The 19,600-nt window shown below is 44.6% G+C and overlaps 2 protein-coding genes across 6 annotated transcripts; one reads left to right on the plus strand and one right to left on the minus strand.

The window, feature by feature from the left end:
* Positions 1-317: 317 nt before the first annotated feature.
* On the plus strand, positions 318-3,740 carry LOC125529217 (uncharacterized). 4 transcript variants are annotated; one of them, XM_087528846.1, is made up of 6 exons: positions 318-765; positions 1,822-2,088; positions 2,187-2,360; positions 2,446-2,552; positions 2,778-3,043; positions 3,117-3,740. In XM_087528846.1, exons 1-6 carry the CDS (start codon positions 589-591, stop codon positions 3,593-3,595), a joined length of 1,470 nt encoding a protein of 489 aa, XP_087384972.1. In that variant the 5' UTR covers positions 318-588; the 3' UTR covers positions 3,596-3,740. The 4 variants fall into 4 exon arrangements, with proteins under 4 accessions (XP_087384972.1, XP_048549581.2, XP_087384973.1 ...); XM_048693624.2 differs by having other exon boundaries at positions 321-765; positions 1,840-2,088; XM_087528847.1 differs by having other exon boundaries at positions 322-765; positions 3,135-3,740.
* Positions 3,741-4,145: 405 nt separating this feature from the next.
* Positions 4,146-8,319, minus strand: LOC125529218 (Snf1 kinase interactor-like protein). Of its 2 annotated transcripts, none has more exons than XM_048693626.2 (4): positions 8,054-8,319; positions 7,881-7,967; positions 4,930-5,300; positions 4,146-4,665 (listed from the first exon to the last, which is right to left on the minus strand). In XM_048693626.2, the coding sequence occupies exons 2-4, from the start codon at positions 7,945-7,947 to the stop codon at positions 4,444-4,446; spliced, it is 660 nt and encodes a 219-aa protein (XP_048549583.2). In that variant the 5' UTR covers positions 7,948-7,967; positions 8,054-8,319; the 3' UTR covers positions 4,146-4,443. The 2 variants fall into 2 exon arrangements, 1 of the variants encoding a protein (XP_048549583.2); XR_007292583.2 differs by having other exon boundaries at positions 4,461-4,665; positions 4,756-5,300.
* Positions 8,320-19,600: the final 11,281 nt, after the last annotated feature.

Consider the following 19,600-nt stretch of genomic DNA (forward strand, 5'->3'; position numbering starts at 1 on the left):
TGGCTGTCACTTGGCTGCTGTCCATTGGATACTCGCAAAATGGCGAAGAGGCATCCACGTCCACGTACATCTAGAGAAATGTGGACAAACTTTCTAAAAAAGAGAGAAATATGGACAAACTTTCTAAAGGAAGAGAGAAATGTGGACAAACTTTCTAAAAAAGAGAGAGAAATGTGGACAAACGCAAACGTGACGAGCCACACCAGCAGCTGCGTGGTGTAGGCCGGGCAAACCGTTAGCGCTTTTCTTTCTAACTAACTACTAGGGACGTGCAGACTTAACAAGCTAGCTAGGTGACAACCGACCGAGATGCACGCCGGGCGTGCGGGCCTTTCCGTGCGGCGACGCGCAAGAAACCGATCGGCGACACGCCGTCCCTCACCTACCTTCACGAGCCCCATCAGCCTAGCCTAGCCGCGCGCGTCCCCGCGTCCCAGATTATAACCAGGAGCGCCGGATCCAGCGCCGTGTTCCGCCGCCAGGCCCCCTTCGCGCTCCTCCGCCGCCGTCGCCATCCCTTTCTTCCATCTGATCCGATCCCGGCCTGCTCCTTCCTCCCCCAGGGTTCAGGGTTTTAGGGACGTCGGCATGGTGCAGCCCCGGGGCCGGCCGCGGATGAAGCGGCGTGCAAGCCACACGGAGACTGTTGCCCCTCGTGCGTCGCCGGCGGGCGCCCTGGAGGGGGAGGGGTTAGGCGACGGGAATGACGACACTCAGAAGCGCGTTAGGACGGCGCAGCCATCTCAGCTTCCGCTTCCACTGCAGGTAGATGGGTTTTAGTAGTTTACTATGGTGGCCCGAAGATTTTGTTGTTGGCGTAAAATTTAAATTATACCCATTTCTCTTCTTTTGAGGGATTTGGGGCAGCGTAGCCACACTGCTTGTGCTTCCACTGCATGTAGATGGGGTTTGGGGTTTTAGTATTTTTAATATTAATATGGTGGCGTGAAGATTTTATTGTTGGCGTAGAATTCAAATTATACCCATTATATTTTTTGAGGAATTCAGGACGACGCAGCCACCCCGCTTCTGCCACCACTGTAGGTGGATGGGGTTGGGGGTTTTAGTATTTTATATGGTGGCACGAAGATTTTGTCGTTGGCGTAGAACCAAATTATACCCATTATTTTTTCTTTTTGAGAAATTCAGGACGGCGCAACCACCCCGCTTCTGCTTCAACTGTAGGTCTATGGGGTTGGGGGTTTTAGTATTTTATATGGTGGCGCGAAGATTTTCTTGTTGGCGTAGAATTTAAATTATACGCATTATTTTTTTCTTTTGAGGAATTTGGGACGACGAAGCCACCGCCTCTTCTTCTGCCTCTGCTGCAGGTAGATGTGGTTCAGAGTTTTAGTACATTAATATAACGACAGAAAGATTTTGTCGTTGGCGTAGAATTCAAATTATACCCATTGTCTTTTATTTGAGGAATTCAAATAGGAAGTGCAACTCATCCGAAGGAAAAAAAACATTAAGTATTGAAATTAATGTTATGCCTTTTACATGATGTTGTTTGTCGATTTCAGATTTGACTGCGTAGGATCATAATTAGATATCTTAACTATGGAGTAAAAATCTTAAAATCACTTGCATGCTCCTTTTGCTCCAATCCAATTGAACAAACTCTCTCGGTGATTGATTTACTGCATAGAAGAGAAATGTGTTTAATTATTCAATGCAAACTTTGCAAAATATGATATGACGGGTTTTGATTAATAATATCTCTATCGCTCCAACTAATTATACAGTGTTTGATTAATAATATTATCTGTTTATTTATATAGAAATCTATATCTTTTTATTGATCCTAATTCTGAGTAGAGACATGATGTTTTGCAGGACATGTATGTCAATATAATGAATGAACCGCTCCCACTGGGTCTACGGTTGAAAAAGAGCCCATCTTTTGTAGATCTTATTTGTACGTGTCTTTCAAAGGAATACTCTACCAAGGAAAACTCTGCCAAGGAAAACTCTACCGTGGGCCGTTCTGCTGTGAAAGATATTGTTTCCAAGCCCCCGTTAAAGAAAGATGTAGTAAAAGCTTCAAATTTTCCTGCAAACTTTCTTAAAATTGGTAATTGGGAGGTAAGCAATTTCCTCGTGTTATACTCAGTATATATGTTATTATGAGTCTTTCCACAAGTACTGCCTAACCAAAACATATTTTTTTTCCTTTTATACAGTACACCTCGCAGTACGAAGGTGATTTGGTTGCAAAATGCTACTATGCAAAGCATAAGCTTGTCTGGGAAGTTTTGAACGATGGTCTTAAGAGTAAGATAGAGCTCCAGTGGTTAGATATTACTGCTATAAAGGCAACTTGCCCTGAGGAGGGAGATGGCACCTTGGAACTGATGGTTAGTTCTTGTGATTTTTTGTTATTGTTTGTTTGTGTACCTATCAATCATTATTGCCTCAAACGAGTTTCCAATCTTTTTGAAGTTGTCTCGGCCACCCATTTTCTTTCAAGAGACCGATCCTCAACCAAGAAAACATACATTATGGCTGGCGGCACCAGATTTCACTTGTGGACAAGCAATCATGTGCAGGTGAAGCTCTAGTGCATTATTTAATGTTCTACATTAACACTTAAAGATCGGTCTTGAAATATGAAAGTTGCAATTAGTTGTCGCTGTGATTTATGGTGTAGATGTATTGTGCACTTTGTATTGCTTTTTTTTGGTAGACCTTGCTGCTAGTTGTCTCTGTTTTATTCAACTTTATCATTTACTTTGTTGAGCTGAAATTAACTTTTATAAATGCTCTAAATGCAGGAGGCATGTTTTGCGTTGCTCCTCGAGTGTGTTGAGCAGAAATTTTGAAAAGCTTATTCAGTGTGATGAGCGACTAAATGAGCTGAGCCAACAACCAACTATCATGTCAGATTCTCCATTTATTGGAACCATAAGCTCCATATTTGGAAATCAAAATGAAAGTGACGGCCCTTCATCCATGTTCACACATTATGTGTCACCATATGATGCTTCTTCTTCAGTGGTCCAAAGGAATGGCGTGAAGCATCATCAGCCATTGAACTTAGGTAAGCATCCCCTTCTTCTTCAGACAAAGTTCCGAAACTGGCAGGCTTCCATGCCACACTTATAATCTTGTAGATTATTTTCCTTTAACAGGTGCCGCAGCTTCAGATATCCAAGCAAAAATTGTTGCTCAAGAACAAAGGAACCTCAATTTGTGTAATCGTGCCAGCCCCAAGGTGCCGAAAGAATTTCAGGAGATTGCTGAGAGCCTTTTAAGCGATACACAAGCCCCGCCGTCCGCGGATGAGAAATATCTGTTGGCAAGAGTGGACTCGCTTAGCAATTTGCTTGAGAAAGGCACTGCGCCATCCACCGTATCTGTTCCTGAGCGCAATGACACCATTGCTGCAGGCGAAGTAGGTCATGATGCCTTTGCCGAGGAACTCGGATTTTGTTTCGAAGACGAAGAACAATGGGCGCCTGCGGGGAGAACTGTGGATGGCGGCGCAGGACCGCCTGCCATCTCTAGAAAGGAGTCCATGGCGGCGGGTCTGTTTGAGAACCTCCCCCGCATACCATCTATGTCAGAGTTGTTCGACATAGCAGAGGATTGAGAGAACTCCGGATTTGGAAATGTTTCAATCATGAGGAACTGTGCGGCTGTGCCTTCTTAGACTTGTTTTGGTCCCCTGTCTGTAACTTACCTGACTCTCATTTGGCAACAACTGAAATTTGCGCATCCCCATTTCGCTGTTCTTACTACATTTCTCTCAGTACTTTCTCTGTTGGCCTGTGAGGGCATCTCCAACAAGCCGATACTAAGGCTATTGCAAAGAGGAGCGATGTGGAAAATTTCACACAAAGTATCCACAAATTAACAGCTTCGCCGGTAGAGTGTTATACCAACCCTCCAAGACCATTCAACTACTGCATCTCGTTACTTTCTTTTAGCCGCATCTTGTTACTTTGGCCTTGGTAAGTGTGTTTGGATTGTTTCTCCTGCCAGCAAATGTTCTCCTACTAGTTTCATGTTATGGTAAAGGGTGATATGGACCGTTGGAGAAGCCCTGATACTCGTCAATGCATCTCCGGGTCATCTTGGCATTTGTTTATGACACTAGTGCATCACATTTGTAGATCAGATGTCATGGCGACTTCGAAATATGAAGAAAAAAATAGCAGTGGCTGGCAAAATAATCGTAATACCATATACACACACTTGCATTTCAAATAAAATGCGTCGCAAATGTCTCCATACATCTGCAACAAACCTAGATACGAACAGGAACAATAAAACATGCACCCTTCGCCTACACGATGCAAACCATGAAACGAAATAATATTTGAATTCTACACAAGAGACCAATAGAAACCTCCGGGATACTCTCAAATTGGCACCCAAAGACGGACGTGCTGCAGATGCCTTTTCTTAAAAAGGGGAACCTGCAGTTGTCGGAAATGCTTAATCGATTGAGTCGGGTGGTGGCGCCTCTTCTCCTTCCTCGTCGAAGGCTTCGTTTTCATCAAGCATGTTCATCAGCATGGTCACCTGCTCTTGAAGCATGGAGTTCTCCTTCTCGATCTCCGACCGTTTCCTGCGCTCGTCCGTGAGCTGCTTCTGCAGAAGCTCCAGCACGCGGGAGTCCTCCTCTAGTTGTTCATTCAGCCCGCCGATTTCACGGTCCTGCCATGCCAATTTGCGAGATATTTTACATGATAATATGTATCAACCTATGATGCAGATTTGGCAACAACAACAAAAATGCCTAATTACCTTAGCTGCACTAGAACAATGCACGGGTCATCATAAGTTAATGGTAAAGTTAGTGTTTCATGCTTGATTTCAGGCCTTGATCATGGATGCAATTACCACAGAAAACAGTATGGCATATATCCAGCATGATATTACGCTAGCATATGCTGGCAAATAATTAGCAAGAACATGAACCTTTCTGTTCATTTCCAGGATCGCTATCCTCCTCATGCTCTCCACGACATCGACATTGACGAGCTTGCGCTTCTTACCAACCAGCCATCCCTTGGGATATGATGTAGGCTCGAAGTCCGGTGGCGGAAGCAGCATGTCAGCGCTGCGCTTGCCATTGATTGGCTCCAGGGGCTCAAAGAGCGCCTTTCGCTTCTCAGATAGGTTAGCCATCGGATCTGCCTGATGAGCATCATCCTCTGTGGTAGTGCTTGCTGCATTTGCGTCATCAATCTTCATGGCTTCTCCTTGAGCCGGAAGAGTGTCCGCTGCTGCCTCTTCGGTGGCAGTGGCCTCGTTATTATGTTCTTGTGCTTGCAAGCTCCGGCCATTGGCTGGAACATACACATTGGTAAGTCAGACTGAGTAAGTCAGTAGTTAGTACATTTACCCTAGCAAAATGCAGTGCATACATATACTGACTGACATACATGACCATTGGCACTAGAATTAGAATATGATCAACCGGAAGTTTTTTTGGTGGATAACTGGTGGAGTAATTGGTCAGAGTGAGTCTTGCTGCCATTTGGAACTTGGATAGACAGCGGCAGCTTAGACATATTGTATAATACAAGCAATTCCCTGCAAGATCTATCAACAGACTATTCTCAGAAGCTCTGGAGAGGATAGAAGTGGAAACAATTTATCCTTTTATCCGTTTATCAGTTATACACTAGGAGCAGTGATTTACTAACACGGTCAATATTGGCAGGTTCAGACCATTCGGCATGAATGGTGAAGCTATATAAATAACAATGAACATTGGCAGGTTCAGAAATAGTTTATCTGGTCAGTATCATCAGACCGGCCTAATTAAAGTAAACATTCTGACAGCAACTCCAAATAAACGTGAGTGGTCACGCCTGTCTCGAGCCTGACATTATGCTGTAAACAATCGGTATTATACGAAGACAATGTGGACCATAGATATCTCAGTCTATCACAGTCACCCTCTTCTTTCGTCCTAAGAAATTGCCGCGTTGTTACTGCTCCTCCTGAAGAGCCTTTCCGCTGCCTCGCCCAAAACAGAATACTAGTGGAATTCAGAGTAAGAGGACTGAAAAGGTCATTGCACAACAGCAAGTTACTGAAGGGGATATGGTTTCAATCATGGGTGTGCATTGACATCAATAACTTGAAAAGGAAACACAACCAAAAATGATTCTTGTTTAATACTAGTAAAGGGACCCGCGCCCTCCACCTATCTGCATTGGTATCAACACGACCAAAATGATTCTTGTTTATTTACATGGCCATTAGCACTAGAATATGATCAGCTAGAAGTTTTTTCAGTGGATTACTGGTAGACAGGTAGAGTGATGATAGGTGAGAGTGAGTTTTGCTGCCATTTGGAACATGGATGCGTACTTCAACAAGCTGCATGCCCTCTCCTTGACAAGGAAGCAAAGCAAGAAAGGGTTGTGATAGACAGGGACAGCTTACAGCTTAGAACACATATACTGTATAATACAAGGAATTCCCTGCAAGATCTACTGAAAGAATATTCTCAGAAGCTCTGGAGAGGATAGTGGAAACAATTTAACCCTTTTATCTGTTCATTGGTTACACACTAAGAGCAAACTGATTTACTTACACGGTAGCTTACTGGTCAACATTGGCAGGTTCAGACACGGTAATTTGGTCAGTAGTAGCATCATTAGATTAACTTATTTACTACTGAACATTCTGACATGAACTCTAAAATAAGCGAGTGGTCACGAAACCCGCGCATCTCTCGAGCCTCGGGTTGCGCCATAATAAACAATCGGCATTATCTACTAAGTCAGAGAATTAAGGCCATAGATATCTCAGCCCATCACATTCACCCTCTGGCATCTAGTAGTTGTATTACCAAAACTGCAGCCCTCTTTTTCTGAGAAGAAATTACAGCCTTGTTGGCTGCTGCCCTCGCAGCCAAGCTTCCCCTGCTCCTGGAGAGCATCTCGTAACATTGCCCAAGACAGAATACTAATAGAATTCAGAGGAGTGGGGCTGAAAAGTGAAACCCAACAACAGCAAATTACTGAAAGGGATACGGTTTCTTGGCGCGAGCATATTCGCACGACCACGACCACGACCACTACTGGGTAGCTGCTGCAGCTGCCGGCCCGCAGAGATCTTGCCGGCGACGGCAAGCAAGGCTAGGCAATTGGGGCACTACAGCAGCACAGCACCCACCCACCCCCCTTGTGAGAAATTACCCCCAAACTAACCAAGGTCTGAAGCTCTGAACGACCTTGCTTGCGCGAGGCCGTTGATTAATTGATTATAAATATACAGCGAAGAATCAGTTGCGCCGGGCAGCCGCGTGACTAACGTGTGGGCGGAAACTGCGATTTTCTTACTCGTATTGGTAGTTGTATATTCGTGATTCGTCTACGTGAGGTGGCAATTGTCAATCCATTTCCTCACGCAATATCTCACTGCTGGAATGTTTCAGGCCGTCAGGTCTGGTGCCGTGCGAAGACGGATGAACAACATCCTAGAAAGAACCGACGAACAAAAAGGAAGAAGCCACTAATTTTTGCAGAGGCAGAGGCAGAGGCAGAGGAAGCTAACGAAGAATCGAGGAACAGAGGGAGATTCTGGGCTGTAAATCGAATTGGTGTAAGACTTCGTGATAATTTTCAAGAAAGAAATGGCAGGAGCAAATTTCAAAATTAATTCCCGAGAGAGAGAGAGAGAGAGCATGAGGGGAGCCTTTGCCGAGATCTGGACTGAAATTTGGCGAAACCGGCAATACGGTTGTGGGAGAGAAGAGGGAATGGCTGAAGGACGGACAGGCTCCTTTCTTTGTAAAGGAACAATATCCTCTTCTTTTTTAAAACGAAGCGGTTCAAATCAGGATGGATTCAAGAGTTGAAGACGTTTGCTCAAAGGATTTGAAGCAGCAAGAAGGAGCAGAGCACCCCTACCTGACGACGGCCTCCTCCTGGACTTCCAGAAGATCCGCGGCGGGTCGGCCATGGACGGCTCCTCCATGCTCCCCGGCCGGCAGGTCACTGCAGCCCAAGACAAGAGCGCAAATATACATCAGCTACCGAAATCCTGCGTCAGTAAGGACGAAATGGTCAGGAGCTCAGCTCACCTCCGGTGGCTCCTCGGCTCGACTTCCTGCTGCCTGCCTGCCGGAGCTCCTCCCAATCTCTCGCTCTCTCTGCCTCGGTGCGGTTTGGTCGCGTGCGCCGCGTTATCTCGTGGTTTCTGGCTGTGCTTGTGCCGTGGCGTGGGCGTGGGCGTGGGCGGGCTGTTGGTGCTACTAGCAGAAAGAAAGGAAAAACGGTGGCCTTGGAAGCCACTCCCGTTTCCTTGGCGTCCTTGACGGTGGCTTTCAGCCGTGCCCGTGACGTGACGCGCTGGCTTTCTGGCACCGGTAGTAGCTGTCGCCCGGGGGACGGGACGGCTACTCACGGCGTTCACGCTTGACCGCCAGCAAGACAGAGAGGGGCGTTTTCGTTTTGGGCTACCCGCCCGCCAACAACCAGTAGCCGTGCCCGTGCGCGCTCCCCGCTCCGGATCCTCTGTGGGCTGTGCAGGCAGGGCCCTACTTAGACTAGTCATAACGAGAGTAACTTCAGCCGTAACATCGAGTCCAACTCAGTAAATTTGTTTATGTGGTAATAAGTTAATGAGAAGAGAGATAGTTTGAGTAACTTAGCTAGTTCCTGTAACATCACATGTTCCAATGCAATATGAGTCTATAACCTAGTAAGGGCCTCTTTGATTCGTAGGATTGCAAAAACACAGGAATAGGAAAAACGTAGGATTGAAATGGCATTTTCGTTAGATCCCTATAGAATTTGAGTTTGTTTGATTGTGTCATGGAAAAAACAAAGGATTTCTTTCAAAAGGTTGGAGTGGATGTTAAAATTCCTATGAAATGTAGTACAAATAAATCCTTAGAAAAAAATCTTACAAAATTCAATACTACGAATCAAACGACCAGCGTAAGAAAAATTCCTAAGGATTCCAATCCTTTAAAAATCCTATGAAGACCTTTGAATCAAAGAGACCCTAAATGAAGGTTTGCATGTTACTACATTTATGTTACTATCCACTATGAAGATAGTAATATAGTTTAGGAATTTGTGTATGTTACTTGTGTATGTTACTCTTCATTATGGTTAGTCTTAGGCCAACTCTAATGCGCCGATACCGATTTGGTTCACTTTTATCCGTTTAGGTCAGCTGTAGATGTGGCGTTTTTTTTAAAAAAAAGTGGCGTCTGTCTTCATCAATGAATTTTTGGGCAGTGTGTTCGACCGACCGATCCATTTGGTTCGCTCACCCTTTTTTTTGCCAAATTTCTACACACATTAATTAGGCAAACAAATAAAAATAAAACATTACACATAACTAAACAAATAAGTCACACGGTTTTACATCATAATAAATAAGTGTAATAGTTCACAACCAAATGAATTCAAAATTGTACCAACTACATTGAAAAATGAAGAGCGTGCATTGGTTGTTGCCTGTTTTCAAGTTGAATGTGAGTTGTCCAATCACGCATTTCTTGGTGAAACTGGATGAACCGTGCAAACATTTCCGCTCTCAGGCTCAAAGTTTTCACCCTGGAAATCCCCCCTTGGTCAAAGAGGTTGTCGTCACGCACATCATCTACGATCCTGTTATGCATGATCACCCAAACGTAACAGTCATTACCTCCCACGTCCTCTGTTTGTGTCGAACAATAGCCCATCGAGATCGAAGCATACCAAAAGCACGCTCCACATCCTTCTTAGCACTCTTGTTATTTGGCAAACTTCACCCTCTTCTCTCCTACGGATTGGAGATTGTCCTGACAATCGTAGACTAGTGAGGATAGATACCATCAGCTAGGTAGTATTCCTTGTTGTATTGGTGACCATTGATCTCAAAGTTGACCGTATGCCATCTGAAAGACTCGCGAACACCAGAGAGCACGTTGATGACTGCCATGCCGGAAAAAGAATGCCAAATCCAAATATGATAAGAGGAGAAGCCAACCTTTTCAAGGGCGTTATACTTAGATTTCAAGTAATCATCATACGCCACCACTCTCTCCAGAATACAGTTGAACACATGTCTCGTCACCCGGAAGCGTCGCTCAAAAAGCTTGGGAGGGAGTATTGAGTCATTGTACTTGAAATAATCATTGTAGAGTAGGCAATGGCCGCTCTCTCTATGATGATTCAAACCCAGAGCATGGTTCATGATCAATCCCTAAACCTTGGTCGCTGCTTGGCAATGTGCTCATTGACAACCAAAGCAGCTATCACACCATCATCATCATCGTCGAACGATTCTTCGGACAATCATGAACATATGAAGTTGTTAAAAATCTCATCTGAATTGTCCACCATGATGAAACTGTACCTCACTGGATGGAGGCGGGCGTGGATGCGCCTCGGCTTAGTCGGGCAAATAGCCAAACACCTTGCGGGCGACGACGGGGATGGGCAATGGCGAGGCACAACTGGTGAATGGAGGAAGTGGGGTGGTGGCGCGGTGGCCAGAAAAATGGGCGGCGGCGATGGCGAAGAGGGCGTGGTGCTGGTTGGGAGGGAGAATGGTCTGTGTGCCGCAGACAGGCACGCTAGGGTAGGACGTCGCAGACATCCACTGCTTGTCCGCAAGAACGCAAATCAGACCCAAAATATGCGGCAAAAAATGGGTCCCAAAAAAGACATCCATCCGTTTTGTGTCGACGCATTGGGCAGTGATTTTTTGTTCGCTTACACACAAACATTAGAGCAACTTCAATGAGGCGACCCATTTCGTCCGCGGCCGGCCGTTTGGGTCGGCACGGACAAAAAAGTCGGCCCAACGCGCCGATCCAAACGGACGCGCGTCCGCTTTCGTCCGCCTACCGATCCATTCCTGGCCCATTTTTAAGCCGGATTTGCGTCAGCGAGGACATAAGACAGACACACACGTGCTCGCCCTCTTTCTTCACCGGGCCCGCTGGTCGGTGCACATTGGACTGGCCTCTCCACATCAAACAGCACACCCTCGCCCGCCTGCTTCGTCGCCGACGCCGCCGGCCATTTTTTCGATAAAATGGATACATAGATAGTTTTAGCGTATACAGATAAAAGAAAAGACCACTACTTTCGCTTTATGACTCCGACTCGGTAATGTCCTCCTCCGACGTCTGAATGTAGGTGTCAGCATGCTGCTCGTCTTCAAAGTCCCAACCCGACGTTTCTCGTAGCTTCAGTTTCAATTGAGCGGCCTGCTTCCGCGAACTCTTGTCCTCCCGATAGGCGGCTCTCTCCGTCCTCCTCGCGTCCCTTTCCAACATCCTTTGCTTGTAGAAACTGGCGCTCGTCGACGGTGTCCCGCAGGAAGCGTTCGCGCCACACCACCATGGCTTCCACGTCCATCTCGGCGATGGCGAGGCGACGCTGCCGCCTCCGGTGGACACGACGATCCTCGTCGGTGAAAAGCCGCGGGAGAGACGCCAGATCCTGCGCCCGCTGGCTCGACACGTCGGGAAAATTCATATCCCGACGAGGCCTCAAGAGGCGCCACGCCGCCGCGTCGTGCGCGCTGGCCGCCTGCTCTACGGTGTCGAAGGTGAAGGAAAATATGCCCTAGAGGCAATAATAAAGTTATTATTTATTTCCTTATTTCATGATAAATGTTTATTATTCATGCTAGAATTGTATTAACCGGAAATATAATACATGTGTGAATACATAGACAAACAGAGTGTCACTAGTATGCCTCTACTTGACTAGCTCGTTAATCAAAGATGGTTGTGTTTCCTAACCATAGACAAAGGAGTTGTTATTTGATTAACGGGATCACATCATTAGTTGAATGATCTGATTGACATGACCCATTCCATTAGTTTAGCACCGGATCGTTTAGTATGTTGCTATTGCTTTCTTCATGACTTATACATGTTCCTATAACTATGAGATTATGCAACCCCCGTTTACCGGAGGATCACTTTGGGTACTACCAAATGTCACAACGTAACTGGGTGATTATAAAGGAGTACTACAGGTGTCTCCAAAGGTACATGTTGGGTTGGCGTATTTCGAGAATAGGATTTGTCACTCCGACTGTCGGAGAGGTATCTCTGGGCCCTCTCGGTAATGCACATCACATAAGCCTTGCAAGCATTGCAACTAATGAGTTAGTTGCAGGATGATGTATTACAGAACGAGTAAAGAGACTTGCCGGTAATGAGATTGAACTAGGTATTGGATACCAACGATCGAATCTCGGGCAAGTAACATACCGATGACAAAGGGAACAACGTATGTTGTTATGCGGTCTGACCGATAAAGATCTTCGTAGAATATGTAGGAGCCAATATGGGCATCCAGGTCCCGCTATTGGTTATTGACCGGAGACGTGTCTCGGTCATGTCTAGATTGTTCTCGAACCCGTAGGGTCCGCACGCTTAAGGTTACGATGACATTTATATTATGAGTTTATGCATTTTGATGTACCGAAGGTTGTTCGGAGTCCCGGATGTGATCACGGACATGACGAGGAGTCTCGAAATGGTCGAGACGTAAAGATTGATATATTGGAAGCCTATGTTTGGATATCGGAAGTGTTCCGGGTGAAATCGGGATTTTACCGGAGTACCGGGAGGTTACCGGAACCCCCCGGGAGCCATATGGGCCTTAATGGGCTTTAGTGGAAAGGAGAAAGGGGCAGCCCAAGGTGGCTGCGCACCTTCCCCCTCCCCTAGTCCTATTAGGACTAGGAGAAGGTGGTCGGCCCCCCTCTCTCTCTTTCCCCCTCGGGGAATCCTAGTCCAACGAGGATTGGGGGGGAGTCCTACTCCCGGAAGGAGTAGGACTCCTCCTGCGCCCTCCTCCTAGCCGGCGCCCCCCTCCCCCTTGGCTCCTTTATATACTGAGGCAGAGGCACCCCAGAAACACACAAGTTGATCCACGTGATTTATTCCTTAGCCGTGTGCGGTGCCCCCAGCCACCATAGTCCTCGATAATACTGTAGCGGAGTTTAGGCGAAGCCCTGCTGCTGTAGTACATCAAGATCGTCACCACGCCATCGTGCTGACGGAACTCTTCCCCGACACTTTGCTGGATCGGAGTCCGGGGATCGTCATCGAGCTGAACGTGTGCTCGAACTCGGAGGTGCCGTAGTTTCGGTGCTTGATCGGTTGGATCGGGAAGACGTATGACTACTTCCTCTACGTTGCGTCAACGCTTCCGCAGTCGGTCTGCGTGGGTACGTAGATCACACTCTCCCCCTCTCGTTGCTATGCATCACCATGATCTTGCGTGTGCGTAGGAAATTTTTTGAAATTACTACGTTCCCCAACAGTGGCATCCGAGCCTAGGTTTTATGGTTTGATGTTATATGCACGAGTAGAACACAAGTGAGTTGTGGGCGATATAAGTCATACTGCCTACCAGCATGTCATACTTTGGTTCGGCGGTATTGTTGGATGAAGCGGCCCGGACCGACATTACGCGTACGCTTACGTGAGACCGATTCTCCCGACGTGCTTTGCACATAGGTGGCTTGCGGGTGACTGTTTCTCCAACTTTAGTTGAACTGAGTGTGGCTACGCCCGGTCCTTGCGAAGGTTAAAACGGAGTCTATTTGACAAACTATCGTTGTGGTTTTGATGCGTAGGTAAGATTGGTTCTTGCTTAAGCCCGAAGCAGCCACGTAAAACTTGCAACAACAAAGTAGAGGACGTCTAACTTGTTTTTGCAGGGCATGTTGTGATGTGATATGGTCAAAACGTGATGAGATATAAGTTGTTGTATGAGATGATCATGTTTTGTTGAAGTTATCGGCAACTGGCAAAAGCCTTATGGTTGTCTCTTTATTGCATAAGATGCAAGCGCCAAATAATTGCTTTACTTTATCGCTATGGGATAGCAATAGTTGCAAGAGCAATAGTTGGCGAGACGACCATGTGACGACATATTGATATAGATCAAGATGATGGAGATCATGGTGTTATGCCGGTGACGATGGAAATCATGACGATGCTTTGGAGATGGAGATCAAAGGCACAAGATGATGATGGCCATATCATGTCACATATTTTGATTGCATGTGATGTTTATCTTTTATACATCTTATTTTGCTTAGTTTGACGGTAGCATTATAAGATGATCTCTCACTAAATTATCAAGAAGTGTTCTCCCTGAGTATGCACCGTTGCCAAAGTTCGTCGTGCCCAGACACCACGTGATGATCGGGTGTGATAAGCTCTACGTCCATCTACAACGGGTGCAAGCCAGTTTTTGCACACGCAGAATACTCGGGTTATACTTGACGAGCCTATCATATGCAGATATGGCCTCAGAACACGGAGACCGAAAGGTCGAGCGTGAATCATATAGTAGATATGATCAACATAATGATGTTCACCATTGAAGACTAATCCATCTCACGTGATGATCGGACATGGTTTAGTTGATTTGGATCACGTAATCACTTAGAAGATTAGAGGGATGTCTATCTAAGTGGGAGTTCTTAAGTAATATGATTAAATTGAACTTTAATTTATCATGAACTTAGTCCTGGTAGTATTAGCATATCTATGTTGTAGATCAATAGCTCGCGTTGTTGCTTTCATATGTTTATTTTGATATGTTCCTAGAGAAAATTGTGTTGAAAGATGTTAGTAGCAATGATACGGATTGGATCCGTGATCTGAGGTTTATCCTCATTGCTGCACAGAAGAATTATGTCCTTGATGCACCGCTGGGTGACAGACCTATTGCAGGAGCAGATGCTGACGTTATGAACGTTTGGCTAGCTCAATATGATGACTACTTGATAGTTTAAGTGCACCATGCTTAACGGCTTAGAATCGGGACTTCAAAGACGTTTTGAACGTCATGGACCATATGAGATGTTCCAGGAGTTGAAGTTAATATTTCAAGCAAATACCCGAGTTGAGAGATATGAAGTCTCCAACAAGTTCTATAGCTAAAAGATGGAGGAGAATCGCTCAACTAGTGAGCATGTGCTCAGATTGTCTGGGTACTACAATCGCTTGAATCAAGTGGGAGTTAATCTTCCAGATAAGATAATGATTGACAGAATTCTCTAAGTCACCATCACCAAGTTAGTAGAACTTCGTGATGAACTATAATATGCAAGGGATAACGGAAACAACTCCCAAGCTCTTCGTGATGCTGAAATCAACGAAGGTAGAAATCAAGAAAAACATCAAGTGTTGATGGTTGACAAGACCACTAGTTTCAAGAAAAGGGCAAAGGGAAGAAGGGGAACTTCAAGAAGAACGGCAAGCAAGTTGCTGCTCAAGTGAAGAAACCCAAGTCTGATCCTAAGCCTGAGACTAAGTGCTTCTACTACAAAGGAACTGGTCAATGGAAGCGGAACTACCTCAAGTGATTGGCGGATAAGAAGGATGGCAAAGTAAACATAAGTATATTTGATATACATGTTATTGATGTGTACTTTACTAGTGTTTATAGCAACCCCTCAGTATTTGATACTGGATCAGTTTCTAAGAGTAGTAACTCGAAACGGGAGTTGCAGAATGAACAGAGACTAGTTAAGGGTGAAGTGACGATGTGTGTTGGAAGTGGTTCCAAGATTGATACGATCACCATCGCACACTCCCTATACTTTCGAGATTAGTGTTGAACCTAAATAAGTGTTATTTGGTGTTTGCGTTGAGCATGAATATGATTTGATCATGTTTATTGTAATATGGTTATTCATTTAAGTAAAAGAATAAATTGTTGTTCTGTTTACATGAATAAAACCTTATATGGTTACACACCCAATGAAAATAGTTCATTGGATCTCGATCTTAATGATACACATATTCATAATATTGAAACCAAAAGATGCAAAGTTAATAATGATAGTACAACTTATTTGTGGCACTGCCGTTTAGGTCATATTGGTGTAAAGCGCATGAAGAAACTCCATGCTGATGGGCTTTTGGAATCACTTGATTATGAATCACTTGATGCTTGCGAACCATGCCTCATGGGCAAGATGACTAAGACTCCGTTCTCCGGAGCGAGCAACTGACTTATTGGAAATAATACATACTGATGTATGCGGTCCGATGAGTGTTAAGGCTCATGGCAAGTATCGTTATTTTATGAACTTCACAGATGATTTGAGCAGATATGGGTATATCTACTTGATGAAACATAAGTCTGAAACATTTGAAAAGTTTAAAGAATTTCAGAGTGAAGTAGAAAATCATCGTGACAAGAAAATAAAGTCTCTACGATCTGATCGCGGAGACAAATATTTGAGTTACGAGTTTGGTCTTCAATTAAAACAATGTGGAATAGTTTCACAAACTCATGCCACATGGAACACCACAGCATAATGGTGTGTCCGAACGTCATAACCGTACTTTATTGGATATAGTGCAATCTATGATGTCTCTTACCGATCTACCACTATCGTTTTGGGGTTATGCATTAGAGACAACTACATTCACGTTAAATAGGGCACCATCTAAATCCATTGAGACGACACCATGTGAACTATGGTTTGGCAAGAAACCAAAGTTGTCGTTTCTTAAAGTTTGGGGCTGCGATGCTTATGTGAAAAAGCTTCAACCTGATAAGCTCGAACCCAAATCGGAGAAATATGTCCTCATAAGGATACCCAAAGGAGACTGTTGGGTACACCTTCTATCACAAATCCGAAGGCAAGACTTTTGTTGCTAAATTCGGAGTTTTTCTAGAGAAGGAGTTTCTCTCAAAAGAAGTGAGTGGGAGGAAAGTAGAACTTGATGAGGTAACTGTACCTGCTCCCTTATTGGAAAGTAGTTCATCACAGAAATCTGTTCCTGTGACTACTACACCAATTAGTGAGGAAGCTAATGATGATGATCATGTAACTTCAGATCAAGTTACTACCAAATCTCGTAGGTAAACCAGAGTAAGATCCGCACCAGAGTGGTACGGTAATCCTGTTCTGGAAGTCATGTTACTAGACCATGACGAACTTGCGAACTATGAGGAAGCGATGATGAGCCCAGATTCCGCGAAATGGTTTGAGGCCATGAAATCTGAGATATGATCCATGTATGAGAACAAAGTATGGACTTTGGTTGACTTGCCCACTGATCAGCAAGCAATTGAGAATAAATGGATCTTCAAGAGGAAGACGGACGCTGATAGTAGTGTTACTATCTACAAAGCTAGAATTGTCGCAAAAAGGTTTTCGACAAGTTCAAGGTGTTGACTACGATGAGATTTTCTCACTCGTATCTATGCTTAAGTCTGTCCGAATCATGTTAGCAATTGCCGCATTTTATGAAATCTGGTAAATGGATAAACAAAACTGCATTCCCTAATGGATTTACTAAAGAAGAGTTGTATACGATGCAACTAGAAGGTTTTGTCGATCCTAAAGGTGTTAACTAAATATGCAAGCTCCAGCGATCCATCTATGGACTGGTGCAAGAATCTCGGAGTTGGAATATATGCTTTGATAAGTTGATCAAAGCATATAGTTTTATACAGACTTGCGGTGAAGCTTGTATTTACAAGAAAGTGAGTGGGAGCACTACAACATTTCTGATAAGTATATGTGAATGACATATTGTTGATCGAAAATAATGTAGAATTATTTTGTAAAGCATAAAGGAGTGTTTGAAAGGAGTTTTTCAAAGAAAGACCTAGGTGAAGCTGCTTACATATTGAGTATCAAGATCTATAGAGATAGATCAAGACACTTGATAAGTTTTTTCAATGAGTACATACCTTGACAAGATTTTGAAGTAGTTCAAAATGGAACAGTCAAAGAAAAGGTTTCTTGCCTATGTTACAAGGTGTGAAGTTGAGTAAGACTCAAAGCCCGACCACGGCAGAAGATAGAAAGAGAATGAAAGTCATTCCCTATGCCTCAGTCATAGGTTCTATAAAGTATGCCATGCTGTATACCAGATCTATTGTATGCCCTACCACTGAGTTTGGCAAGGGAGTACGATAGTGATCTAGGAGTAGATCACTGGACAACGGTCAGAATTATCCTTAGTGAAATAAGGATATGTTTCTCGATTATGGACGTGATAAAAAGGTTCGCCGTAAAGGGTTACGTCGATGCAAGTTTTGACACTGATCTGGATGACTCTAAGTCTCGATCTAGATACATGTTGAAAGTGGGAGCAATTAGCTAGAGTAGCTCCGTGCAGAGCATTGCTAGAGTAGCTCCGTTGACTAAGATTCTCTCACAAGCAAAACATGATCACACCTTAGTACTCTTTGGGTGTTAATCGCATAGCGATGTGAACTAGATTACCGAATCTAGTAAACCCTTTGGGTATTGGTCACATGGCGATGTGAACTATGGGTGTTAATCACATGATGATGTGAACTATCGATGTTAATCACATAGTGATGTGATCTAGATTATTGACTCTAGTGCAAGTGGGAGACTGAAGGAAATATGCCCTAGAGGCAATAATAAAGTTATTATTTATTTCCTTATTTTATGATAAATGTTTATTATTCATGCTAGAATTGTATTAACCGGAAATATAATACATGTGTGAATACATAGACAAACAGAGTGTCACTAGTATGCCTCTACTTGACTAGCTCGTTAATCAAAGATGGTTGTGTTTCCTAACCATAGACAAAGGAGTTGTTATTTGATTAACGGGATCACATCATTAGTTGAATGATCTGATTGACATGACCCATTCCATTAGTTTAGCACCGGATCGTTTAGTATGTTGCTATTGCTTTCTTCATGACTTATACATGTTCCTATAACTATGAGATTATGCAACCCCCGTTTACCGGAGGATCACTTTGGGTACTACCAAATGTCACAACGTAACTGGGTGATTATAAAGGAGTACTACAGGTGTCTCCAAAGGTACATGTTGGGTTGGCGTATTTCGAGAATAGGATTTGTCACTCCGACTGTCGAAGAGGTATCTCTGGGCCCTCTCGGTAATGCACATCACATAAGCCTTGCAAGCATTGAAACTAATGAGTTAGTTGCGGGATGATGTATTACAGAACGAGTAAAGAGACTTGCCGGTAACGAGATTGAACTAGGTATTGGATACCAACGATCGAATCTCGGGCAAGTAACATACCGATGACAAAGGGAACAACGTATGTTGTTATGCGGTCTGACCGATAAAGATCTTCGTAGAATATGTAGGAGCCAATATGGGCATCCAGGTCCCGCTATTGGTTATTGACCGGAGACGTGTCTCGGTCATGTCTACATTGTTCTCGAACCCGTAGGGTCCGCACGCTTAAGGTTACGATGACAGTTATATTATGAGTTTATGCATTCTGATGTACCGAAGGTTGTTCGGAGTCCCGGATGTGATCACGGACATGACGAGGAGTCTCGAAATGGTCGAGACGTAAAGATTGATATATTGGAAGCCTATGTTTGGATATCGGAAGTGTTCCGGGTGAAATCGGGATTTTACCGGAGTACCGGGAGGTTACCGGAACCCCCCGGGAGCCATATGGGCCTTAATGGGCTTTAGTGGAAAGGAGAAAGGGGCAGCCCAAGGTGGCTGCGCACCTTCCCCCTCCCCTAGTCCTATTAGGACTAGGAGAAGGTGGTCGGCCCCCCTCTCTCTCTTTCCCCCTCGGGGAATCCTAGTCCAACTAGGATTGGGGGGGAGTCCTACTCCCGGAAGGAGTAGGACTCCTCCTGCGCCCTC

The sequence above is a fragment of the Triticum urartu genome, chromosome 6A (assembly GCF_056163025.1).
Source record: "Triticum urartu cultivar PI428250 chromosome 6A, HENAU_Tu73, whole genome shotgun sequence".
NCBI lineage: Eukaryota > Viridiplantae > Streptophyta > Magnoliopsida > Poales > Poaceae > Triticum > Triticum urartu.

Bases quoted from the DNA above. Each gene is read 5' to 3' on its own strand.
- LOC125529217 (XM_087528846.1), top strand. From the start codon at position 589: ATGGTGCAGCCCCGGGGCCGGCCGCGGATGAAGCGGCGTGCAAGCCAC. The intron at 2,089-2,186 runs GTAAGCAATTTC...CCTTTTATACAG, and splicing joins TTAAAATTGGTAATTGGGAG to TACACCTCGCAGTACGAAGG. The intron at 2,553-2,777 runs GTGAAGCTCTAG...CTCTAAATGCAG, and splicing joins GGACAAGCAATCATGTGCAG to GAGGCATGTTTTGCGTTGCT.
- LOC125529218 (XM_048693626.2), bottom strand. From the start codon at position 7,947: ATGGAGGAGCCGTCCATGGCCGACCCGCCGCGGATCTTCTGGAAGTCC. The intron at 5,301-7,880 runs GTAGGGGTGCTC...TGTATGTTCCAG, and splicing joins CAGGAGGAGGCCGTCGTCAG to CCAATGGCCGGAGCTTGCAA. The intron at 4,666-4,929 runs GTTCATGTTCTT...TTGGCATGGCAG, and splicing joins TCCTGGAAATGAACAGAAAG to GACCGTGAAATCGGCGGGCT.